Here is a 27,614-nt window from a genome sequence, read left to right as displayed (position 1 = left end):
TAATATTCCCTGTCCTTCCAAATCCTTAATACTGGTTCTAACACAGGCGTGGGAGGAAACCATCAAGCATTTGTTTGGGTCCCAGTCTCTTCTCCTTCCACACTTTATTGTCATCTCTACTTTCTCAAGAAGTGACTTCACCAAAGAAGTTGGAATCTAGATATTTTCTTTTTTTTTTCTCTTCTAAGAAAATTTCTGAAATACCAGTCTATAGAAAGTGCACATGTATAACAATATATTTACGTTAATGTACTAAATTAACAAAGATGTAAGATATTTGTAAGGTAGAAAATAAGTAGAAAAGAGCTAAGAATAAAGAATGTTCTATAAATAAGATCTGTTGAGTGGTAACTATGCCAAGTTGCACCCTGAGCACAACAGACCAGAGGAACAGCTGGCCCCTCTCTTAATACCTTTGAGAAAGACTTTTACTTCTTGTTGTAGAGGGCGGATGGAGCCAACAACTAAGACAGCAAGAGAAGAACAGCACCAGGTGAGCCTCAAAGATAAACCACACAGACGAAAACCACCACACTCTCAGCCTGTGAGCCTTTCTCCCTCTCTCATATCGTAAGACAAGCCAGAATGAAAATTATGACAAGTCAGATTTTACCCTCATAAAACCCAATGCTGAAGAGCTAATCCCTGCAGCTCAAAAAATATTCTCGATGGAGCTGGATGCTTTGGAACATGCCTGTAGTGTCAGCTACTCGGGAGGCTGAGGCAGAAGGATCCCTGGAGCCCAGGAGTTATCAGCCAGCCTGGGCAACACTCTGAGACCCTGACTTGGAGGCGGGGGCGGGGGGGGGGGGCTTGGGGGAGACAACAAACTAAGGGGCCAATACATGTGAGCTTTTGATCAAATTTACACAAAATCTCTCAAGTTCTAGAGGGTTTCATTTGTAAGGAGAAAAGGCAAATTTTAGCAAAAATTTAATGATCAGCCAAACCCTTATTGTTGATACAAAGGGATTTATTTATGGCCTCTCATCTGATCTTATAAAGTCTAAACCTCAGAAAGAGAAAAGTATTAAAAAGAGAAAGAAGTCAAGTTATGTAAGCAAGGGTCCCTTGAGACTAGGACTAAGCTGGGTTTGTGGACATTTGAAGTATAAGAGTTTGAGGTCATGTATGCTGCAGAGGGGTGTAGGGGGGTGTGCAATGGTGGGTGAGATGAGTGTGTGTGCAGGAGATGCTGGGTGCACAAGAGGCAAATCATGGTTAACTAATGCTGCACACAACTCGGCTGGACAAGGTGTGGTAATAGGAATTCTTGCCCCACAACTTATTTTGCTGGGTGACTTCCAAACTATAACCTCTGAGATTTGAGGCCTTCATCTAAGAATCAGGTATAACATAACCCATCTTGTAACATCAGCCAGATCATAGAGATGAAACCTCTCTGATTGCCAGATGGCAGGACAGTAACTGTCAAGTGACTCTGCCACCAGATTTCCATGTTTCCTGGCTATGACCCAGACTGTACTTCAAGCCCTAACCCTGGCAATCAGCTAAATCCCAACTCTATTCCAATAAGCTCATGCCATGGGTTCTCCTCTTGAAAACTGAAATAGAGTCAGCAGACCTGGGTGCCCACAATAGCTGGCCAGTTCATAAGCATCCAGCTTCATGCTCTATGTGTCTGGCCCTGAATAGCAGAGCTGCCTGTGCTTGGGGGCAGCACCAGCTTGTCATCTTTGCTATAACTAGAAGAAATGCTGACTCTCTTGCCTTCTGTAATTGCTTTTTAAAAAAAAACAAAAAACAAACAAAAAAAAAACTTTAAGGAGCTGAAGGTATAGCTCAGTGGTAAAGTGCTTGCTCAGCATGCATGAGGGCTTGATCCCCAGCGAGGCAAAATTAAATAAATAGATAAATAACTTTATGAATAGGAATTCGTGTTTATTGAGAAAATAAAAACTAAAAAAGAAATAGCAAAAAATATCAGTATGTAGCTTCTTCCCCTTACCTAGCAATAACCTCTATTAATATCTTGGAGTACTAGTTCCAGACTCTAGTATATATTTATACTCACATACATGTATAGTTCACAAATATTTTACTTTACAAGAATAGCATATTATACATGCTACTGTGTTACATAAAATTGGGATTTTTCTGAACACCATGCTCAGTAAGAAATTTATGAAATCATTTTGACAGAGTCATTTTTCATTTTTTCTCAATCATGTCAAGTAGTCAGTTGAAAAGGAAACCTTGATGTATAATTAAGCTACTTAACTAATTTTTATTTTATAGAAAGTGGCACTGCTCAGGAACATAATTTCTCTAACAGTCCAATAAATGTCAGTACATTAATTTTAAGTTTTTTTTTTTTTAAATAAACAAACTCTGCCTGAGAAGACTTATTACCACATGACTCAAAGGGGACCTCTTTATTCTCAGCTAATAACACAGTTTTCTGCTGCAGCTTAAGCTAATTCATTATTCAGAGTCACAACCGGACTTTCTAAAAATGTTTCTCATAATCTCTTAAGTGTTGTTCACTTTACAGGATTTCTAACCATCAGCTGAATAGTGATTGTTGACAGATGAAGGTTATGAATTTTAACAAGCAATTGGGATGTTATAATTTGGTCCTTTTCTTTAAAAATGAACAATACAGTGTTTGAAAGAATGGTAATGCCAGGGGAAAGTACTTACTCATGTGCTAACATGGGCGTACACACACATACTCTCCCTCTCTCCCCTCACCATTCACTCCCCCCTCACTTCCTGCCTGAGCACCACCACCCCAAAAAATGCCATTGCTAGAAAGAGGATCAATGTTACTTTTGGTTTAATTTTTAAAAGACTAAAGGATTTTATATAGATTAAAACGCTGTATCTGAGACAATATGGCCCACGGTCACACTCAATGTGATTGATATGGTCACCAAGGAGACCCTGAGGCATTCCAGTTTATATAGAGGTTCATGACACAGGAGACTGAGGCTTTCGTACCAGTAGAGACAGACATTTGCTGTGAGCTGGAGAGAAGATCGAACATTCCTAACCACAGAAAGGAGGTTAAAAATTGTTAACTTTTTTCCAAGGGAAGGGAACCTCTCTTACTTGTACCAAGTCATTCAATCATTTTATTTGACAAACATTTACCAAGAATGTTATGCCACTTGTAGATAATCAAAAGAGTCTTGAAAAGTATTCCTTGTCCTCATGCCCCTTACAGTCTAGGATAGTAATTCTGAAAATGTGGTTTCTGGAGGCAGCAGTAGCAGTATGGCACTATTTGTTGGAAGATTTTAAGGTACAAATTCAATTTGTTTAGCAGACATGGGCCTATTTGAGTTTTTCATCTTTTCTTTTGTACAGTTTTGCTACGTGTGTCATTCAAAGTGACTTGTCTATTTCATATAAGTTGCAGAACATATTGGCATCAAATCATCTCTAACAATTGCTAATGATCCTGTATGCTGAATACTGACACTGGGATTGTCTTTTCTCATGATCAATTTCAATCAGGATTTATCAATTTTATTAAACTTTTCAAAAAACAAACTCTTTTATTTTCTCTATATTTTTTTGTTTTTTTTTTTTTTTACTTTTATGATCATGATTACTTTCTCTCTACTTACTTTGAGTTTAATTTGCTCTGTCTGTAAATTCACAAGGTGGACACCTAGACCAATAGTGTTAGAACTTCTTTTTACTATACGTATATAAGTTTACATGCTTGCAAACCACCACAGTACATGCCAGGTTAACAGTTTTTATGGCAAAGTGGCTTTTCCAGCCTCCAATTACCCCCATCATAGTCAGAATCAAGACTTTCATGGAATTGTTTGTCTTAGTGTTTACTTAAAACTCAAATTGGGGGCTGGGGATGTGGCTTAGTGGTAGAATGCTTGCCTACCATGCCCAAGGCCCTGGATTCAATCCCCAGCACCCCCCCACACCCCCCCACACACACACACACACCTCAAATTGGGTTATTGAGGAAAACTAATAAAACTTAACAAAGGTAGGGGGAAGGTCCCCACCATATGAACTACATGTAGGTGTACTAGCCAGACAGCCTAGAGCACTTAACAGAACAAATCAGATAGTGTGGCAAGAACTGTTTTAAATGTATGATTCCTGATACTCACTTTCAATCCAGTGAGAGGGCTATAATCCAAACCTCCCTAAACCTTCAATGAAAAGACATTTAGAGGAAAAGTGCATCTGGGAAGACTTTGCCTGGAAATAACACTCAAACTGCTTCCATCTGGCAACATAAAGTTATTTCTTCTATCTTTCTCATGCAGAAATGTATAACCCAACTACGCCATCTGATGAGTGACAACCTTTTCATGACAGACAAATTCTTTCCTTCCTGCAATGTATTCAGAGCACTCTCCTAGGTGATGTGGTATGAAACAGAAAACATGGTCTGTGCTGGAGATCATTTAATAAAACTATAAGAAGCATTTGGGCTAATTTAGATTCTGAAAATGTCAAATTTCAGAATTCTCAGAACAGCAGAAGTCACAAAGTTGCCACTGAAATCTAGTGAGCAGGGTCCATGTTTTCAATAAAGGGTACGCAATCAACCCGGTATTCACATCACACAGAAAAACGAATCTCACATCATTTATGCAAATCAACTCCAGGTGGATCACAGACCTAAATGTGAAAGGTGAAACCTTAATAAAGCTTCTAGAAGTGTTACAGGACAACATCTTTAAGACCTTCAGGTATGCAAATACTTTTAAATAGGACACAAAGCCCTAAATTATAAGGAAAAGACTCAACTTGGACATCATTGCTCAAATGACACCACAAAGAGCAAAAAAGAGAACTTTAAAAGGAAAACAAAAAAGAGGGGCTGGATTGTGGCTCAGTGGTGTGAGGCACTGGGTTCATTTCTTAGCACCACATTCATTCATTCATTAAAGGTATTGTGTCCATCCACAACTAAAAAAATATTTTTTAAAAAAGGAAAGAATAACACAAAATTGAAAAAAGAAAGCCTTAGAGGGAGGAAAATGTGTAATTCATGATTCTAACAATGGACTGCTATACAGTATAGAGCAAAAAACTTAGGAAAAAAATAAAATTAAGAAGATAATTTAAAAAATTTTTTTACAGGCCAGAGTTGTAAATGGGTACTTCACAAAAGAGGATCTCCAACAAACATAAAAACCATTAATTATAAAGAATAAGCAAATTAAAATCAAAATGATACCACTAGACACCTATCACATGGCTAAATGTTTAAAAACCAATACACGGTATTGACAAGTATGTGAAACAGAATATTCATACACCGGGAACACTACAGACTTTTAGACAATATTGCTGAAAGCTGAACAAATGCATGTGCCATGACCCAATATTTCCACCAAAAGACAAGTGACAACAATAATAGCACCTTTCATCATAAGAACTAAGGTCCATCACCAGCAGAATGGAAATGAAATACTATTCACAATGCAAAAGAACAAACGAGTGCAATAGTACGCAATGAATAGGCCACAAACTTTGGAAATAGATGATCTTGGGCTTGAATTCCAGTGCTGGTACTTACCATGTAATACTAACTATGTAGGCATGGGTATAATCTCATTGAGCCTGCTTTCTCCATCTGAAAAACAGGGTCACATCACCTATCTGATAAGGTTATTCTACGGACAGAAAGATTGTACGTATAACACAAAGCACTAATAGGACCTAATAAATAATAGCAATTATCAACCCCTTATATATATAAACTCTTTTTTATATATAAACTGCTTCTAGTAAAATAATAGTCAGCCTGATCTGCAAAATAAATCTGTAACATTTCCACTATAGAAAAGCAAAGGAGGTATGACTATTCTACTGATTCTACCATGTGGACTTTTGAGGGGAAAAAAGAAAAAGTACATGGATTGATTGTTCCCACTCCATTACGGAGAGACTGACTATGTAAGAACCAGGTCGTGACATTTTATTATTTGGTTACTTTAAGAACTCTATATGCAATTGCAGCTGTTAGCTCTAATGCCAGAGGATCAAGTGAGTGGGAAAGATTAAACAAATGGGCAGGAGAAATGCCAAGACTGTATAAACTGCTGGACAGGAGTCCAGCTGGTTCAGTTAAAAGCTGAATCTTAGAAAACTATGAGCAGAGTGTGCTGTCTCTGAAGAGAGGCATATGACAGGTTGAGATGCAGAGAAAAACAAAAGAAAGAAAATGGGGACAAATCAAAGTGGGGAAGCTAGTATTAGTGTGGTAGTCAGACTCAATGAGTCTAAGTCTTACAGCTAAGCGTTCATTATTTGTCAGAGATTGACATATAGATCGTATAATAAATCCTACTTTGTTTAAAATTTTACATATATAATATTTTAATGCTTATGATGCCTATATATACATAAAATCTTAAACTTAGCAGCAAAAAATAAAATGAAAAATTACTATTACTATGGATAGCACATAGTCAATAAAATTTTACTCATTTGTATAGAAAAGTCAGATTCTCATTTTATGTTAACATCTAAACTAGCATAAATACTCTTTGATCTTTAAGTCAAGTTTAAAAATACTCAAATTTTCTGATCCAAAATTACACAGAGACTCCACATTTCTACATTTTGATTCTATAATCATATTATCCTTGCCATTTTTATTCTATCAAAATCTATCTTTGTGCCTTGAAGTTGTAAATAGAAGAAGCACTTAAAAATTTATGAGTAACTGAGTGCTCTAAACTTCATTCCATTCATTCCACAAGAAAGGTCAGCACAGCATCTTGGTGCAAGTCTGTGACACAGAGCTCTTCACAACAGGAATAAAGGAGGAAAGCTTCTCTCTTCTGTGGCTGAATTACTGCAAGAAGCTCAGGCCCTTTCTAATCTCATTTAAAAAAAAAAAAAATAGTGACCAAGGTCTTGTAAGTTTGTATCTTCCTAGGCACAAGTATTTTCATAACTCATTCTTAATTCACACTATGTGCAAGGGTCTGTTTTCCATTCACAGGAGGCTTGGCACATAAAAGAACCTGCCTTAGGTATAATCTTCCTTCCATTTCCCTTCTGGTGGAGCTATTTGCAAAAAGATCTATAGATTCCATTCTATTTTGTCCCGATGAACAAAGCATAAGCTGGATGACACAAAGAAGTTTAAAAAGATGCAAGATCCTTAACTTTTAAACAAACATGTGCATAATTCAATATTTGTCCTTAAAGATCTAAGGTCAGGCTATTATTAATATCTTAAAATATTAAGTTCTGAGTTTTCAATTCTACATAGGATGATGGGACACAATGGGTTAAGAATATAAACACAACAGAACCCTGCCCCAGCACCTTGCAAGATTGTCTTAAAAATTGATGTTCTTACAGTTATTCACAAATCAAAATCTTTAAAAATCTGTAAATATCTAACAATAGTGGACGAGTTAACTGAATTAATTAATTAATTAGCCTGTAAGAGAATATCATACAGCTACTAAAAGATAATTCTTGAAAATTTTTAGTAACCTGAAATAATATAAAGTGGCAGGTAAAGGCATATCATAAAACCCACATACACTATGGCCTCAGCTTTGCAAGACAATAGAAACTAACAGGGAAAGCACCTCAACGTGGCATCACAGATTATACCTACCTGGATGTTTTTATTTTTTCCCTTTCTTATGTACCAAAAATATGTTTTAAAAAAATGGGTTTCTGAACAAAGACATTCATCTAAAGTGGTTTGGGTTAAATATAAAATACTATGAGACCAATAAAGCCACAGTTGTTAGAAGGATCTGGTTAAGTCAACTAGACTTCAGATTCTGATAAATCATGCGAATTGATTTCAAGAAATCCTTAAAGGAAGAGAGTATGATATAGAAGACTCAGGGAGAAGGGGTCACATGGATTGCATTTGAACACAGCTCGATTCTACTCAGGAAAATGGCCGAGCTGTGAACCCATAAAGAGAAATGCCATTCCCTCAAGTAACTGCTCCTGGAAACTGAAAACATCAAATAGCACATCTTTATGAAAATCACAGCATGAAATGTTTCTAAACAAGATTCACAATAATTTTTCAATCATGGCACAAATACCAGCAATTTCATCTACTCAGATACTTGGTATACTCAGAAAACTCAAATGCTTTCTCCCTGAGTTCAGAAAAGGCAATCACAAAACAGCAGTACTCACAGCACCCCATAAAGGATTCCTTCCAAATAATGCCCAGCAGCACCTTTCACTTTTCTGATCAATTTATTTCCTGCTTCTGGAAGAAGGACTTGAATTGGTGGGATGTTGGTAAAATCTATAAGCATCCTGTATTTGGACAGCCGAAAAGCACGCATCTTGTGTTCAACATGTTAAAAAATTAAATAATGGGAAGTGCAGAGTTATGTTTCTTCACTGCTAGCTGTGATGCAGCCTCAAAGAACTACGCAAGTAATACATTTCGACATTCCACGAAGGTATTTCAAAATGTACTCAGAGGACTCGAGAATACTGTGGGTGGAATGGGAAGGATGGGGCCAACTACATGTGATTTAACCGTAGTTACAGTCTTCTGTTTTATAACTAAACCATGTTTTAAAAATAGCTTTTAGCCAGACACCAACTCGCCTGTAATGCCAGCTACTCATGAAGCTGAGGCAGGAAGATTGTAAGTTTGAGGACTGCCTGGGCAACTTGGTGAGACCTGACCTCAAAATAAATAATAAAAAGGGCTGAGCAGGTAACTCAGTGGTACAGCACCCTTGGGCTCAGTCCCCAATACTGCCGCCCCTACCACCTCCCCTCAAAAAAACCAAAGAGGTAGGCCTTGAAGGATCTTTAGGCTTTTTTTCATAGCCATTAGAAAATTTAAATAGTGAAGTTGTATATAAATTCTCCGCATCCCAAAAAAGCCATGGAAAGGTATACAGGTCAAACAGCAATTCCACTTCTTCATAAAAATATCTGGATTGGGGCTGGGGTTGTGACTCAATGGTAGAGCACTTGCCTGAGACATCTGAAGCACCGGGTTTGATCCTCAGCACCACATAAAAATAAATAAATAAAATAAAGGTATTGTGTTCATCTACAACTAAAAAAAAAATATTTTTTTAAAAAAATCAGAGTTTTAATGTAGTAAAAGCATCAATAAGCAAATTTCTCATCCTTGTGTGTATAAATTACTTATTAGGAAGAATATTTTAGTTAATAGATCTCATAACATAGACATTTCAAAACACCTAAAGGTTTATCACCATGTAGACTCAACATTTACATAATAATCCAAATTCTAATTTCCCTTTCCAAGGGATAGTTAGATGATGTAGTTGGAATCAAACTATAATACCTAAATTTAGTTCCAGTTTATAACACCACTTCTTCAAATATCAACTGAAAGTACCTGACAGTACTCTGAGAACACTTGAGAAAATGTTGATGTACAGGGTAAAAATCATTTAATACACTTATGAACCAACAAACAGAATCATGGAAGAAACTGCTCAGAGAAGTATACATTAAAAATGTCAGTCTTAAAAGAAAAATTAGGTAAGAAAAATTAGGCCAAGAGTGTTAAGGCAGGCCCGGCACGGTGCCATACACCTGTAATCCCAGAGGCTAGAGAGGCTGAGGCAAAAGGATCATGAGTTCAAAGCCAGCCTCAGCAAAAGTGAGGCCCTAAGCAACTCAGTGAGATCCTGTCTCTAAATAAAATACAAAATAGGGCTGGGGATGTGGCTCACTGACTCAGTGCCCCTGAGTTCAACCCTGCAAAAAAAAAAAAAAGTGTGTTAAGGCAGGCTGGATATTGCTATACTGACACTAGGGAGACAAGTTATATATACTTCAGAGCTTCTAACAGACTCTTTTTGTGCAATTTCCAAGACAATATACATCTAACTGATTAGCTCTTTCTTAAACACCCCATCATCCAGTATAATGCCTCCATGAGTGGGGATTTGGAGAGGTAGTAACCCATCTGCAACAATCAGTTGTTGTCAATGACACTGTCATTATTATAAGTTTTAGGAGCCAATCTCTATAAAGTGAAAGGTGTCATAGTGAGACGTGGAAGGTTCACATAGATTAGTGGCGTCTAACTGATGCCTAATGGTTTCCAAACCTCAGCAAGTCAAGCCACCATCTTCACCCAGGTTGGCTGAAAGTTGAAGGTGAGCTCAGCAGATGGAGGCTAAGTTTTGAACAGGAAGTACTGATGTTATGCTCAGGCATGAGTGACACAAATGAGGATGTAAGCATTTGGGTTTCTGTCTTTAGTCAGAGAAGTATGGCAGGAAACTTCAACCTACCCAGACATGCCAGTGACCTGTGGGCAAAAATTGGAACTTCCCTGCATGGCTACTTGGTACTACAGTGGCAAGGAGCCTAATGTGTATTTTTGGCCCTTGTTCTTGAAGTCTTTTTCAATGTTTTAGCACTTTGAGCAGCAAAAGAAAAAAGAAAATTTATGTGGAATGTCTCCTGAAGATTGAATTTGATTGCACCTCGTAAATTTTTATGTATCTTTAGAATTGACTAGACCTTCTCACTGTTCAGATATTATGTGGATACAGCTGTAGAAAAATGTTGCAGGGAGTGCACTGAAATAAAATCTCTCATAAATGTGTGCTATTTTTCTGAGTTCGCTACTCATATGTTGGTTTGCTAGACTCTACAGAAACAGATTTCTCTCGATTTCACATCAAGTGATTTTTGACCAATTTAATCATACAAACACTTAAATTTCAGAAGGCTTTAGGAAACACAATTTGTTAGAAAGCTAAATGTATAAAGCCCTCCTAAATTATTACATGGCTAAATAGGAAGTTTCATAAAAGGAAAATAAGCAAAGCTACTTATCTGCTCCTAACACCACCATCATTATATACCATGTCTTTATAAAATCAACCTTATCATCAGTAATTGTCACCGACTTACTATGTGCTTGCCTCATTAGCAATCATAACAAAAAGATACTATGGGGCCCACTTTATAGATGGTAAAACTAAGACCATCCACAGACCATTTAAACTAAAAACTTCTGCCCTATGTCATTATTTCCTTGTGTTTTCCCTCTTAAAGGAACCTAAAACTTTCTATGCCTGGTAAACTTTCTCTAACTCCTGGTCATTTTCATAGCTAAATTCCTCAAAAGTTTGTATTGCATCTACTTTTAGGCAAATACTTTTACATATAACCCAGTACATGGGATCGTTTTAGAGTAACATATCTTGCAGCCCTGCAGTTCACCCAGCAATAGTCACTTTTATCTTAATTTGCTGACTGGCTATGAGAAAAAACAAGAAGAATAAATTTGTCACTTCCTTAAGGTCACTTGAGCCAGAAATAGCTTTCTGATTTAAGGTCGGCTTGCACTTCCTCTACAGTGGTAAGCTACCAGTGGTAAGCTGGTCACCAAGAAACAGAAAAAAAAAGACCTATGGGATATTAAAAATACTTTCCAAGTCTTTTCAAGTTGATTTCTTTCTCCACCACCACCATCCCCTCTATTTTGCCCATCTCCTATGCATGTTTTGTTATGATGGGGGAGGGGATGGGAGAAGCAACTGTTTGGGCAGATAAAGGGGAAAAAACCTTATTCCTATTTCAAACATGAAACAAATGTTTCACTTCCTTATTAAAAATATAAGGATACAACTGTAGCTACTTGAGAGACTGAGACAGAAAGATCATAACTTTGAGGTCAGCCTGGGCAACTTAGTGAGACCCTATCTCAAAATATAGAAAAGGAGAGGGATGTAGCTTAGAGTGAGGTAGAGCACTTGCCTAGCATAGATAGGCCCTGGGTTCATTCCCCAGTACTGCATAAAAAGAAAGAAAATTACAATATTTAAAAAAAAAAAAAAAAAAAAAAAACGTGTTAAATGCATTTCTTCTCTTTAATTTTACTAGTACAGACCACTGCTTTTTGACTTATAAATTCAAGACAGTTCACTGAGAAATGTGTAGGTACCAATGCATGTGGCAACTCATACGGCAGAAGGGTTTGTCTAATGTACACTGCCAAGGAGCACTTTTTGTGGTGACAAAAATGTTCTACATCTCTGACACATAATAAGGTAGCCATAACTGCTGGAAAGGATGTAGACAGAAAGGAACATTTTTACACTGTTGGTGGGACTGTATATTAGTACAACCTCTACAGAAATCAGTATGGAGGTTCCTCAAAAAGGCTAGGCATGAAATCGCCCTATGACCCAGCTATAACACTCCTCCGTGTTCATCCTCAAGAATTAAAATCATCACGCTATAGCTATACATGAATGCCCATTTTATAGCAGCACAACTGACAACAGCCAAACTATGGAACCAGCCTAGGTGTCCATCAACAGATGACTGGACAAAGAAAATGTGGTGTATATACATAACAGAGTTTTATTCAAACATAGATGAAATTATGTCATTTGCAGGAAAATGGACAAAACTTGAAACTCTTAAGTAAAATAAGCCAACCTCAGAAGGTCAAGGGGCATATGTTTGTTCTCTTATATGTGGAAGCTAGAGAATTAAAGAAAGAAAGAAAGGAAGGTATGGGAGTGGGGGGGGGCAGTGAGCTAGGCGTGAGGGGGTGACTGCAGAAAAACAAAGGAAGATGAGTAGAATAGAGGAAAGGGACCAGGGGGTAGAAGGAAGGGAGGGATCAGGGAAGTCCCAGGGAGGAATATTGGCCAAATTGTATTAGTAAAATGTGTGCATATACTAATATGTAACAACAAATCTCACCATATGTACAACTATAATGCACTAATTTAAAAAGTGGAGAAAAAAAATAAGATAACCACATGAACACTTGAAACATGGCTCATGTGACCAAAGAATTAAAATCAATTTTATTTGAGTTAATTTAATTTTAATTTTAAAAGGAAGCTTTGAGGGCTGGGGCTATAGCTCAGTGGTAGAGTGCCTACACATGTGAGGCACTAGGTTCTATCTTCAGCCCCACATAAAAGTAAATAAAGATACTGTGTCCACCTACAACTAAAAATATACTTTTAAAAAAAAAGGAACCTTTAAACTGTGAATAGCACAGTCTAGTCTCTGGGTATATCTTCCTGGTTTTTCGTTTTGTTTTTTAACTTTTTACTTTGCAATAATTATAGACTCAAATGAAACTGCAAAAATAGTAGAGAGGTTGAGTATTCCCTTCACCCAGTTTCCTTTAATGACTCCATCTTATAGCCAGGCCACTGACATTGGTACAAGGCACTTAGTTCTATACCATTCCATCACTTGTAGGGACTCATGTCAACAACCACCACCGTAATCCACATGCAGACCATTCCATTCCCAAAGAGCTCCCTTGTGCTACTCCTTTAGTCAACCCAACACCCTTTTCTCTGTCCTCCCTAACCCCTGGCCACCCTGAGTGCATTCTTCATCACTATCATTTTATTATTTAAAGAACATTATATAAGAGTAATCATACAGTAGTGACTTCTTGAAATTATTATTTTTTAACTTAGCCTAATGCCCTTGATACTCATTCAATGTCTTGCAAATACCAATATATTCTTGTGCACAAAATTCCATGTGTAGACGTACCATAGTTGGTTAAGTCATTCTTATTTTGAAGAACATTTGATTGTTTACAGGCTTTGGTCATTACAAATAAAACTGGTCTAACCATTCATGTACAGGTTTTAATACAGATCTAACTTTTCACTTCTCTAAGATAAATGCCCAGAAGTACAAATACTAGATTCAATGGTAAGTATCCACATGTGCATGTTTTCATTTGTCATCTGCATTTTCTTTTTGGTTAATTGTGTTAAATACTTTGCCCATTTTCTAATTAATCATTCAAACATGTTTTTTCCATTGAGTTTTGAGATTTTAGTATGTATTCTAGGCAGAGTTCTATGCCAAATGATTCCCCTGAAACCAATTTAAATCTTGCCTTTTTTTCTAGGGTTGGGGTGGTACTGGGGATTGAACCTGTGGTCTCACACATGAAAACCACAGATTCTAACACTGAGTCACACCCCAGTCCTAACCCTATTGACAGTCTAATGCAGAACAAAACTTTTTATGTTAATGAAATTAGGTTTTTTTTTCTTTTATGGATTATGCTTTTGGTGCTATGGCTTAAAACTTTTTGCCAAACTATAGACACTGAAGATTTCCCCCCCATATCTTCTTTTAAAAGTTCATAGTTTTATATTTAAATCAAATTAATGATCTACTTGAGCTAATTTTGTATAAAGGTCTGAGGTTTAGACAGTTTTTGTTTGTTTGTTTGGGTTTGGGCATCCATTGGATAACCATTTACTGAAAAGACCATCCTTCTTGACTGTAATACTTTTGCACCTTTTTTAAAAGATCAATTGGCCATAGTAGTATGTGGCTATTCCTGGATTCTATATTTCCTGTGTTTGTCTATCTCTCTTTCAATACCACAGTCTTGATAACTATATGATGAATCTTAATATTGGGTAGATTGATTCTTCTCACATTATTCTTTTTCAAAATTGTTAACCTAGTTACTTTGTCTTTCCATGCAAACTTTAGAACAATCTTTTTCTAGAGCTTAAAAACCTTCCTAGAATTTTTGTAGGAATTGGGTTAAATTTATATATCAATTTGAGAGAAGTTAAACTTTTGCTATGTTGAGTCTTCCAACCAATTAAGATAACATATTTCTCCATTTATTAACTAACTCTTTGATTTCTTTAATCAACACCTTGTAGTTTTTATGGGTATATCATTTTTGAAACTAGAAATGGTTTGTAAATGCTAAAAAAAAAAAAAAAACAGGAAGTCCAAATTTTGAAAGTCAAAATGATCTTGGTGAACAAAAATTTAAAAATCAAGAAAAAACACTTGAAGCAAATAAGCAAAATATGCCAAAAGATAAATTTACACAATTTATGAAGAAATGAATAGGACATGATAATAAATTTTTATTAAAACAGCCTACTGGGCAGATGAAACATGAAGAGAGTCACAGTAGCACCATTTCCCATTTTTCTGGGTTATGTAGTCTATAATATGCATCAAGCCTAAACATCAACACATGCAATATCTGCAAGAGGACTCTAAATTCCACAATTTCAACTCTGACATTATTTCATGAATTATGTATTAGAAGAGGTAGGGGAAGAATATAATGCTTTATGAATTTTGCTGCTTATATATCTATAGAGAGAAGATCAAGTAGAAATTTAATAATTCTGCTAAATATTAAATGTATGTAACTACGTGGCTAATTTATTAGAGCTATGAGGAAAGGTAGAACATATAAGAAAAATTGTAGACAACTAAGATTATTTAGCCCATATATGTGAATTCAGCAAGAAATACCTGGAAGGTAATCAGGAGGTTATGTACCTATACTCAGTTGAAATAAAGAACAATTTTTGCATTTTGTATGAGAATATATTCTCACCAGGAGGAGGATAAAATAGAATGCAGAGGATTTTACAAACCCTGAAATAAGGTCCTATTAAGTAAGACTGAAGTGGTTGTGAAGGCAAGAGGTGTGATTGTTGTGATTGCGCTCAAATCACATCAATCACTCAGAGGCAATGAACAATATGTAAGCGTGTAATCCAGAACTTCAGACAACTACCTCCAGCTTTCAAGTCTGGCTGTGAAAGACCATGAATATTAGAGAAGAAGCAAAGGACAGTGGTTACAACTCCCTGTCCACACCATCTCTCCCAGAATGCGTTACCAGTCCTTGCTCAGCGACCTCTCAATGAATTGAGTGCCTAGCACCTCCCACAGAAAACGGAATTACAATTTCTGGTAACAAAGAAGAAGATAATGCCTGAAAACAAGTGTGGAAATTATTTTTGAAATTGTGGGTAGTGATATCATGCCAGAGAACTTGACAAAGGGATGGAGTATCAAAGCTTCTAGAAGAACTCCTCATACAGCATTACGTATGGTATCACAATCAACATGCCTCCTGCCCAGCACCCAGAGTCTTATTCCTAAATACTTCACCGGACTTGGTAGGGTATGAGGAAGACAGACATGAAAAACACAAAGAGAAGAACCAAGGGCTAGGGACACAGCTCAGTGGTACAGAGCTTGCCTAGCACGTGTGAGGCACTGGGTTCAATCCCCAGCACAAGGGGTGTGGGGGAGGGGCGAGGAGAGAAAAATAAGAAACACTATCAGTCATATTTGACAATTATTCAGTAAAACCAAAATCAAGTAAAGGAAACTAGTATTGCCCCAAACATTTTTACAAATGATCAAAGTGAAGAAAAATATTCAAGTTATTTCCACACTTAAAAACAACTAATTGGTGCTCTCAAGTAAATGTATAACCAAAACCAAAATCATTAGATCAAAAGTCCAACAAACGAGCAGGGCACACATACCTGTAATCCCAGCTACTTGGGAGGCTGAAGCAGGAGAATCACAAGATTGAGGCGGCCCCAGCAACTTAGTGAGACCTTGTCCCAAAAAAGAAGAAAAAAAAGAGGGGAGTTGGAAGTAAGGTGAGAGGTAGAGCAGCCCTGAGTTCAATACCCAATACTGAAGGAAAAAAAAAAAGAAAGAAAGCTAAAAGTAGAAAATAAATGGATCTAATACTAAATTCTATGAATTTTAAAGCTACAGGATGGATATAAACCCTGTTGAATCACTTCTGCAGTAGAGAAGTAATTCGATTTTTTTAAAAAATAGAACTCCAAATTGAATAGGGAGAAATTTACTTAAACCTAAGTGCTTAGAAAATTCAGGAAGCCATTTACTGTCCTGTATGAGCAAACCCAATACATGGTTCCAGTTAATAAGCGAAAGCAGAAGCAACTCCTGCTTCCATCTGTTCTGTCCTCCCCTACAAATCTAGACACAGTTGCCCACTGAAGGCCTGAGTGGTGGAAAGCCCTGAGATCCTTTCTCCCCATCACTCACCCTTGTGCTTCCCCACCACCATTTCTACAGCCATCTGATTCTGCCCTTCATTGTTCACAGCAGCACCCGATCATTATCTTGAGAAGGGAAGTCTGTGGAAGCGAACTATTTCTCCACCAATAAGGCAGCCTGTCTTTATTAAAAAAAAGTCCAGTACCACAAGCAAATAAGATATATAAATGAATGCACACTTCCTTATCACTTGACAACCAACTAGTGACACAACCAGAGTATTATTCTGTTAATGAGAAATGTTTTAATTCTTAAAAAAATAAAAGTAAAACTCAGTCCATCTATGAATTGTTAACACTTAAAATGTCTAAAACAGATAGTAAGAGAGGTGCTTTATACGTAAAAGATTTTAACTTAATCTCTTTCCAGATCTTGAAACCTTTCTTTGAGTGACAAGTACTTTTTACCAACTCATAACCTTAGGCCAAGAGTGTATTTTCAGTGCTGCTGAAAGCAGCCACCAGAATATATTGGATTGATGATAGCCACAGATTCTTTGTTGCTACCTCCACCAAGAGGAGGTCTATTCTCTACTCCTTGACTCCAGGCTGGGCCTAGGACTGCTTAGTCCAGCAGAAAAGATGAGAAATCTCATTGTTCCAATTCTGAGCTTAATTGTGTGTGTGTGTGTGTGCGCGCGCGCGCACTTCTGGCTGTGGTGCTGGGGATTGAACCCAGGACCTTGTGCATGCGAGGCAAGCACTCTACCAACTGAGATATATCTCTAGCCCTCGAGCTTCATTTTTAAGAGGCCTGGCAACTTCTTTCTTCCTACTTTCTGGAGTCCAGCTGCCATGTTGTGAGAAGATACACACACACACTCAAGCCAACTTGGAGAAGAATCAAGACCCAAGCTGAAAATCTCAACTAAGATCCCAGCTGACAGCACCTACTTGTCAGTCATGTAAGTGGGGCATTGTGGAAATAAATCCATACACATAATCAAGATACCCATGCTGACAGTACAGATGAGAGATTAGCTATCCTTACCAAACTCCAAATTGCAAAATAGTGAGCAAGAGAATAATTGTCATTTTAAGGTACTAAATTTGAGGATGATTTGTGTTATGCAGTAAGAGATAACTAAAACAAAAAGTATTACCAGAAGTAGGGATTCTGATGTAACCAAAAAAAAAAAAAAATATGTACTGGTTTTGTGTCCATTTGGTAGACAAAAGCTGGATGCTATTAGGAAAGATTTAAAAACAGTATAGAAATATTAATGGTAGCTGAAGAAATGAGGAACTAAGAATAATTAGTAAAGTTATTTAATGCAGTAATGTGGAAAATTAAAAGAGTACCTAATCAATTCATGGATCTAAGAAGAATTCCAAGAAGAATGCTGAAAGTGTCAAGTGGCTTATTTAGCAGCCTGTGATAAAATGCAGGAATAGTGAACCAAAAAAGAAACTGGTTCTTTTCTAAGAATTAAGAGGAAATATAAAAGCTTGGACGTGGGTTTAGAAATCAAACTATTCCTCATTTCTGCGTCTTAGCAAAAGACACTCAAAGTAAAAAAAGGCCTCAGGGTGAAGATCACAGCCAGTGCTGCCAGTTCCACAAAGCCACAGGATGTGGTTTTAAGGTCCTCTGATGAGATCTCATGAAGATTTTTAGGTGGTCGCTTGTACTTTCAGTTAGACCAGAGAATCTAAAACTGTGTACATCAGACTCAGCTGGGAGGCTTATTAAAACCCAGTTTGCTAGGCCTGACCCTCCTACTTTCTAATTCAGCAGGTCTGGGGTGGGACCTGACCGCTGTAATAAGTTCCTAGGTGAATCAAGTACTGCTGGTTTTCAAAAACCAGGCTTTCTAAATCTTAGAGCTGGACCAAAGGCTTTGAAGAATTTTAAGGGTGTGTGTCTTGAGAACCATCTGAAAGACAGAGAGCTTCTATAACAAGAAAGTTATTTTCACACCACATTGTCTTAAAGGTGATCCCAGGTAAAGAGAATCCTGTTTTAAAGAGATTTGTAGGAGTGTTTTTTAACCTAATGTTGTCAACCCCAAGGAGATCCACACAAACCACCCCCTTTTAAGAGAAACATAACAGTGGAAGCTCCAACAGCCCTAAGAGAATAGATGGTTCAAAATGAAACCAGTGGGGCCAAGAGGACAGAGATGAGACCCACAGAGCCACCCAAGTAGTAAACTGGTCCCTAAATGAAGACATTCACCTAGCTGGAGGTTAGAACTGCTATAGACCACTGAGAGTTCTGTGACTCCTGTTTCTTTCTCCTGCCTCTATAAAACAATAATGTAATGAGATAATTTACATCTGATACAATTCGCTCATTTAAAATTTATAGTTCAAAAGTTTTTACTATACTCAGATGCACACAACAATTTTAGATGGCTCCATCTCATCAAAAAGAAATCTATATACCTTATAGCAATCACCGCCCCCTGCAGCCTCCCCTGCCCGAAGCAAACACTAGGCTACTATCTCTATAGATCTGCTTATTTGAGACATTTCACATAAATGAAATTTTACAGTATGTGGTCTTCTGTGGCTGGCTGCTTTCACTGAGCATATTTTCAAGGTTCATCCATATTGTAACAGGTACCAGTGCTTCGTTTCTTTAATGGCTGAAAAATGTTCCATTCTATGGACGCAGACCATTTTACCTATCCATTTATCAGTTGATGGACATTTGGATCGTTACCACATTCTGGCTGTTATGCTGCTGCCACAAACACGCATGTATAGTCTTTCGTGTGGACTTGCTTTCATTTCTTTGGGACATATGCCTAGGTATAGAATAGTTGAGTCTTATGACAACTCTAGGTTGAAGTTTGGGGAGAACCATCCAGACTGTTTTCCAAAGCAAATGCACCATCATTTTACAATCCTTCCAGCAGTGTGTGAGGGTTCAAATTTCCCTGCAGCCCTTAATTCCTTTTTGAAAGGGAGTATCTGTTATAAAATTTCTGTGCCTGCCTCACCCTTGTGGGTTGGGTGGCAAGGGGGAAGGGTGAATAACTCATCCCTTTTGGAACTCAGACAAGATGGCATATGTTGACACATGGTGACCTATGGACTTCTGGGTCCCAACTGAGCTCCCATTCAAACCTCAGGACACCAAAGCCGTTCTAGCACCCAGCCTGGTATGGCATGAAATAGAACTTTGGTTGGTTCACTTACTAAATCATGGAAGAAAATAAAATGCTGTTTTAAGCTACTAAATGCTGGTGTGGTTTATTATACTGCATGCAGTCAATAACCAGAACAAAGCCTCCCTTTGGTGATATTTTAAACTTGGTTCTCTTTGGTCTATAAAAAAAAATGCAATATAGAATAAACCTTCATTTCCTTCTGAAAATGTAATGCATTATACCTAGGATCAATTTAACAACATTTATACAGATGAATCATACTTTCTAGTCTCAGGAGAGTTTCCTTAAGACCAAGCAATTGGTAATGGCAAAAATCTAGAGTTTCACCCTGTGCAAAAGGTTCACACCTATAGTCCTAACTACTTACCAGGCTGAGGCAAGAAAATTGCTTAAGCCCAAGATCTCAGGGCTAGCTGGGCAAATAGTAAGATCTTGTCTCTTACAAAAAAGAAAAAAAAAAATAAGAGTTTACATGTTCAGCAGAAAACAATGAGCAGCTAGCTTACATGGGCCATCAAGATGATCTGGTCATGGCCAAGGATAAGCAATCTCAGCATCAGCTGACATCCCTCAGTGCCTGGTAAGGCACACTAGGGCTACACACAATTCTGAGGAGGCCCTGTGTATTAAGTAAATTCTCAACAGAATTAAGAAGTCAGCAAGAGATGCACAGATGCCAAACGATATATGATAATAACCAAGGGGACAGAAATCCTCAAGGTTCTCAGAAGGAAGGTCTTTACTTGTCAATATGACAACCAGCAAGGAAATTTAACATGCCTAACTTCAATAAGAACTTGTAAACTCTTCTTTCTCTTGCAAGAAGGCAGCTGCTGCTCTGTGCGCATCTTTGGATTTAGAGGTCCTCACATGTCTGATCTATTCACCCCTGTCTTTCGGGCCATCCTATGATGGCCCAAACAGCATAAGAGAGCTTAGAGGCTTTTTGAATCCCTAGAACAGGAATGATGATAGTAACTCTCTCATACGACTACAGATCTATGCTTATAATTTTTGCAAGATAGTTCTTAGAAAAGTACCAGACACGTATAAATGCTCCGTATTCCACAGTGAACAAAATATGTGATAAATCTGTTCAATAAGAAGTGTATCTGCTCTAAAACAATGATTTTTCAAGGAAAAAAACTGATTTTTAAATAAAAGGCTACCAACTCATGCATCTATTAAGGAACTGGTTTAAACAAACTGTAGTATAGCAATAGAGTAAAATATTATGCTATCTTTAAAAATACACAGTACATAAAGAAAGTAAATTTTGCAAAATTCATGTGGAAATTTCCCAAAATATATAAATAAGTGAACAACCAAATTGAAAAAATAGACAATTCTATTTTTAAATAAGTATATACTGTATACACACTCAGAAAAAACCCTGGTAGGGCTGAGGATGTGACTCAGGCGTAGAGTACTTGCTTAGCATAAGTGAGGCCCTGAGTTTAATTCCCAGCACTGCAAAAACAAAGAAGAAAATCTTGTAGAAACCACCAGGCTAAATTGACACCACAATGTGGGTGAGAATTTCACTTTCTACAAAACATATGAAGCACATGTGACTTTCACAGCCAGGGAAACATTCATGGAAAGGCACACAGATCCTCCTAAAACACAGCATGCTGTTTTACCTGTGCTGGCTCACACAGTTGCAATGTCCACTCTTCTCTCAGTATCAAGCAGCTCGGGTCTGTTTTTAGAACAGGGTCAGAGGCTGCTCGCTACATGAGCTGTTTCCTGGAAAAGGGCAGCTATTTTAATTAATGAACATTCTGCTGTAAGAGATCATAGAGAAAGAAACACACCACCTCTTTGGCAAGTTAAAGAAGGTGAAATATTCACCCTTCCCATGGGTGAAAATCTAGAAGTACTTTAAAAGGCATCCAATGGTATTGTGTACTAAGCATTTTATGTCCATTCTAATGCTATGATAAGTTAACCTCAGTTAAAAACTCCTCAAGGAACAGATCTAAATCAATTTCCTTAATTTCTCTTAAATTAAGATAAGAGAGCATTTTATTATTCTATCTTCTTATAATAAGCAAACACTGGTCGAGGGTGGGGGGAATCAGAGGAGAGACAAAAATACAGAAATAGAACAAGGTTTCTTTTTATTTTATTTATGTTTTGTTGAGGGTGGGGCCAGGGATTTAAACCCAGGGCCTCACCCACACTAGGCAAACACTCTTTGAACTACACCCCAATTTCATTAAATTTCTCTTCAGTCAAATATTTAATGAGCGCCTACATGCAAAACACTACACTAAATCCTACACTTACTAGAAGACTTAAAATTGTGGTTGCTGTAAGCATGAATAACAACATAAGCACCTCTCCAATTCATTAGATTCTCCCAAGGTGTATATGAGATGATACGGTTCAAATGATAGCTGCTATGGAAACTTCAATTACGTGTTTTAGCTTTCCAATTCTCCAACTCTGAAGAGCCAGCAGCAGGGAAAGGAGGTGAGAATTCTCCAAGGACTGGGAGATTTCCCAAATCCCCATACTCTTCTCCACCAGAAAGCAGGTAGGTTTTCCCCAAAGATCAAAGAGGAGGCTCTAGGAAGACCCCACTTCACTGTGTTTAGTAAGTACATTCCAGGCACAAAAAGAAGAAAGGGGTTATTGTCCTCTTGCCAAACCATAATCCTCACGACAGGTGACAGTCACAATTATACTGAACTCCACCCACATCCTCTTCACTCAATACTCCCCTAAATTCCTTGCATTTGTGTCTGCTTCAGAACCCCTAAAGTGCTTTTTTATTTATTAGTTTAGTGAGTCAAGTAGCTTTTAAGATTTCTACCTAATAAAGCATATTTAATTGAGATGCTGAGCTCTGAGAGAAGTTCTGGGTTTCGAATGATGTCCTCTACAGAGGCCTTGCCTGCAACACATCTTGTAGGGAGGGCTGATGGTTAATTTTATGTGTCAACTTGGACAGTACTTGGATGAATTAACATCAGCTGAAGGCCTAAACAAAACAGAAAGACCAGCCTTCAGAAGAGGAAGGAATTCTCCAGCAGATGCCTCTGGCCTCAGTCCACACCACTGGGTCTCCTGGGTCTTGAGTCTACTAGCCCACACTGCAGACTTGCCAGCCTCCATAATCCTAGGAACCATTTCCTTATATAAAACACACACACACACACACACACACACACACACACACACACACACACACCATCATTTCTGTTTCTATGGAGAATTTTGACTAACACAGTGGGTGTCCCTTGGAATGTTATAACCTGGCTACTGGCAGTTTAACTTCTATATAGCAGGAGTTACTCAATGAGGGACAAATGGCCTCTCCAGACTAGGGTGGCCTGACCTTTCTTCCTGTCAAGGTGATCTCAAGCAAACCATGCTGTTTGGGGGTGCAGGACTATCCCTGAAATGGCCACAGCGAGGAACTTCTTAATATCCCTACCAATGGGATTCTAAGAGCAATGAGTTTTGGAAGCAGTTCATAGTCTCCTCTTTAAAACTCAAAAAACACACAATTAGACCTCAGCAATGACCTGCTGAGGTCACTGTGGAAAGGAGAGGAAAGAGGGGAAGTAAGGACAACAGGCAGTGGTAGAGAGTACAATGACCTCTGATTCAGTGTGTGATGCAATCGTCTTCCACTGTGAATGGTGAGTTATTTGTGCTTTCCCCCAAATGCCTCAGTATTACCAATGACCAACCCAAACAGTCCTGGAGCTCCTCTATCCAATTATCATTCCTTAAGCAAACCTCTGCTTGGCTAAGTTGGCTCACCTTCCCATGGGTGCCTGGAGCCAGTGCCTCTCACCAACCTTTAGAAGAATTCCTTGCACATACACATTTAAAAATCTGCTTTCTTGAGCTAGGGCTGTACCTCAGGGGCAGAACGCTTACCTACCATTTGTGAGGCACTGGGTTCAATCCTCAGCACCACGTAAAAAATAAATAAAATAAAGGCATGATGTCCATCTAAAACTACAATCAATCAATCAATAACAAATCTACTTTCTCTTGTTTGTATCATCTCTCACTTTCCTCTCATTTCCACCATGTACACCCACTCTATCACTACTCTTCTCTGACATTAATCCTTATCTCAAATTGGAGTTGTAGGTAGAACCTAAATAATCATTCTACTTAGAGAAGAAGAAACAGGCAAAAAGAGACAAAGTGACCTGTACTACTTCAGACTGTAAATTAGTGTTAAGACCCATTTCCTAGAAACTCTTACTTTAACATCTTTTGCATAGGGGGGGCAGTAGATAGTTATTGAAAGCCAAGGATGTCAAGTCATGTTGTATTTATTCTACCACTTAGGAAACCATGACCCTTAGTATTAAGTTAAACTCTTTGTGCCTTGGTTTCCTCACAAATAAAACTTAGAATAATAATAGTATCTACTTTCACTGGGGTTTTGACCACACTTTGAGACAAAATGGGTAAAACATTTTGAACACTATCTGTCATACAGGAATACTATCTGTCATACAGGAAGTTCTCAATAAACTTTATCCATTCTTATGTTTTTGTTATTGTTTAATCAGCCTTTAAAAGATCATCAAGAATAAACACCCTACTTGCATTTTCTTCTTTAATCTCTTGTAGGATCATGAATTTCAGCTGGATGAGGCTAAATACATTGAAAAAAAGATGATTAATCCAGTGTTCAAATACATAGTATGCTTCATTGGGTCACATGCAAATAAGAGCTTAGGAAAAACTAAAAGAGGGCTGGGGTTGTGGCTCAGTGGTAGAGCACTTGCCTAGTATGTGAGAAGCACTGGGTTCAATTCACAGGACCACATATAAATAAATGAATAAAATAAAGGTTCATCAATATCAAAAAAATAATTTTAAAAAACCTAAAAGAAACTTGGAATCAAAAGGAAATCAAACCTCAAAGAACATTTCTACCTGTTGAAATGGCTACTCAATGGCTATGTGAATCAAGTATCTTAAAAGGACAGATTCCTTCTGGGATCACCCTATAGAACACCAACAAAATGGTCTTCACATGGCTACATGGTAAAACCTGAGTAACAAAGACACTGTGTGGTCCCTTCCTCTGCATTTTTGACCTCAGGTCTGTACTCCCCACACTCCATTACTCTGCCAGAGCACCACTGTTCTGTGGGGAAGTGGGCAGGTGGTCAGAAGCCTGAGTTCCCGTTCCAGTTCTCACACAACCCCTTTCAAACCTCAGTGCTACCAATGACACCACCTGCCCCACCTACTTCACAAGTTTTCAGAACAAAAACAGTAAGACAGGTGGTAAGACAGAGATGCTTCCAGGTTTGCTGCACTGAGAAAAGAAATACCATACCCATGCTCCTCCTCAGTGCCTGCCTGAGGTAACTGCCATGCAGAGTTGAACAGAATGGGTTACTGATGTTTAAATGATGACACTCGAATGATATATTCCTGGGCTGCATACTCTTTAAACTAACTTGTTGCCCAAAGAGTGTTTTAATCCACAACAATGTTTACTCTTGATACTGACATTCTTAATTACATCGTGAAGGGCGTTTTGTTTCAAGATTTTAGAAGAAGGCAGCTCTTTCTTTCAAGCTATGTGACTTAGAATAAGCCACCTGAACTTTTGGGTTTGGTGAGCTTGTCCATGGTCACTGTTTTGAAGGAATAAGACATTTCTATCCTTTCTCTTCCAGGCTAGTCTCTAAGGAGCCAATGAGATCAAACACACCAAGCTATGAACTAGAAAGTAGCACATGGACGGCCCTATTCAGTTGGCATCTGAGAAAGTAGTCGCATTTCCATCCAAGAGCTCACACTTGAATTTCTAAAGTTGTCTCAAGCGTATTCTCTAAGTGATGTGAGTTAACACAAGCCCACTGATCCAGGAATTGTAAGAAATTAGGTTAAAATCTCCCCACAAAAGCAATACAGGGTGAGTAAAAGACTCAGCAAAAAAAAAAAAAAAACACATTAGCTGTGATTCACAGCACTTGTGCTGCATTTTCTTCCTGCTCTCACTGCCTTGTATTGTAGCTGTGGCCCAAGTTAACACAGAGTGAGCAGATGGAAATTACAGTGCCCTTAGAGCATCGCCTGAAGCATCAACCATACATATTTCAAGAGGCGTGACCTTCTCGTATTGAATTTGGCCCTTGGATGTTGCCAACCTGGAAGATCTTCAGTTAAGACACAAAACTAAAAGGAAGGAATGTCTTCTTCTCTTTTTCTCTAAGGCAAGAGGTTTTTCAAATTGTGGTTTTGTTCCATTAGTGGACTGATAATAAAACACCACAGTGTATAAGCACTCAGAGAGTAAGTTGTGGTTCAGACACACATGGACTCACTTGCACGCACACAGCCTTGGACAAGGCTATACATAAAGCTGGAAAGCCAAGGTTCTAAAGGACAGTCACTGACGGTTGGCCTGGAACCAAGTGGCAAACTTTAACATTCAGTTTCTCCAGTAACACTTCTTTGCAAAAGTTCATCACCATGACAAAGAAAAGAAGACAGTTTAAAAGGTTGGACTATGGAGAGGAAAGTTTTTCTTCCCACTTCAGCACATTGGTTGCAACTGGTTACTAATAAACCCAGATTGCTAATACATTTTCAGAACAAGAGACAAATAGGAAAAGAATCAGTAGGGAGAGGGTTCCAGGTATAGCTCTAGGTAAGATTTTGCTCATTACTCTAAATAATCCCATATGATAGCTGCTGTGACTTTATAATTTTGCATTCTGAGTGATGAAGGTTGCTTTCTTATTGACATAGGACTGCCAAGTATGGTCACTAGCACCTACTGACCAGCAGCAGTATCTGGTTTGAGGTGTATAAGGGTCTACATTTAGAATTACAGGTAACCAGAAGGTAGAACCCAGAACATCTTCCAGTCTCTTTTCCCATAAAAAGATTACACCTAAAGCAACATCTCAGTTGCCACAGAACTGCATGTAACTCAAGGAACAAGACTGACCAGTAATTAGTTGTCAGATCTTGGGAAAGACAAGTTCTATGCCCCCCTATTTGTGCATCTACAAAATAAGAATAACAATGCCTTACCTCCTTTAGATTCACAAATTTTCCAACAACTAGAATTTTACAATTTATGCCCTTAAGGTGATATATCCTTGCTGGGTTCGGTGGGGCACACCTGTAATCCCAACAACCTGGGTGGCTGAGGCAGGAAGATCACCAAGTTTGAGGCCAGCCTCAACTACTCAGTGAAATCCTCAGCAACTTAGTGAGACCCCCCCCTTCAAAAAAAAAAAAAAAAAAACTGAGGCTATAGATCCAGCTAAATTGTAAAGCTCTCTTTGATTCAATTCCCAGTACCAAAAAAAAGATACATCCTAGAAAATAATTCTGTCACCAGAGGTAAAACAAAAATATGTGGCACAGAAATAAAGTCTAGGGCATACATTCTTTTCCTGGGGCACCCTGACTGACTACGGTCTATCTTCCACCTCTGAAGGTTTGGCTGACCAGACTCCTTAATCTTACCAGTCGGCCTAGAATTCTTCCCTCTCTGTTGCCACCTAGTGGCAGCAGGATTCACAGGCCTGCAGATCAAATATTGCCTCCTAGGGTTCCAGAGACTGCCTTTCATCCCCTGAGCAACTAACTGCTTTCCTCAGCTACCAGGCAGGAGGGAGGAGCCAAGAGAGCACTGCTTGGTTTTCAT

The 27,614-nt window shown here is 38.1% G+C and overlaps 1 protein-coding gene across 3 annotated transcripts in view; it reads right to left on the bottom strand.

The window, feature by feature from the left end:
• Fgd4 (FYVE, RhoGEF and PH domain containing 4) overlaps positions 1-27,614 on the bottom strand; it is a 200,902-nt gene that overhangs the window by 128,736 nt on the left and 44,552 nt on the right. The window contains exons 1-2 of one of the 3 annotated variants that reach the window (XM_058576344.1): positions 8,140-8,626; positions 5,531-5,587 (exon numbers count right to left, since the gene is read on the bottom strand). The exons of 1 other annotated variant lie outside the window; for it this stretch is intronic. Coding sequence is in view for 1 of the 2 variants with exons in the window: in XM_046435777.2 (XP_046291733.1) it covers positions 8,140-8,149 (10 nt within the window). In the remaining variant the exon portion in view is untranslated. Of the gene's footprint in view, positions 1-5,530; positions 5,588-8,139; positions 8,627-27,614 lie in introns of those variants that run through there. One more of the 3 variants, XM_046435777.2, reaches the window with a different exon arrangement.

This window comes from Marmota monax, unplaced genomic scaffold (assembly GCF_021218885.2).
Source record: "Marmota monax isolate L192 unplaced genomic scaffold, Marmota_monax_Labrador192_F-V1.1 WCK01_AAM20220418_F8-fsc00012, whole genome shotgun sequence".
NCBI classification, from domain to species: Eukaryota; Metazoa; Chordata; class Mammalia; order Rodentia; family Sciuridae; genus Marmota; species Marmota monax.
This window is presented reverse-complemented; position numbering and strand designations above follow the sequence as displayed.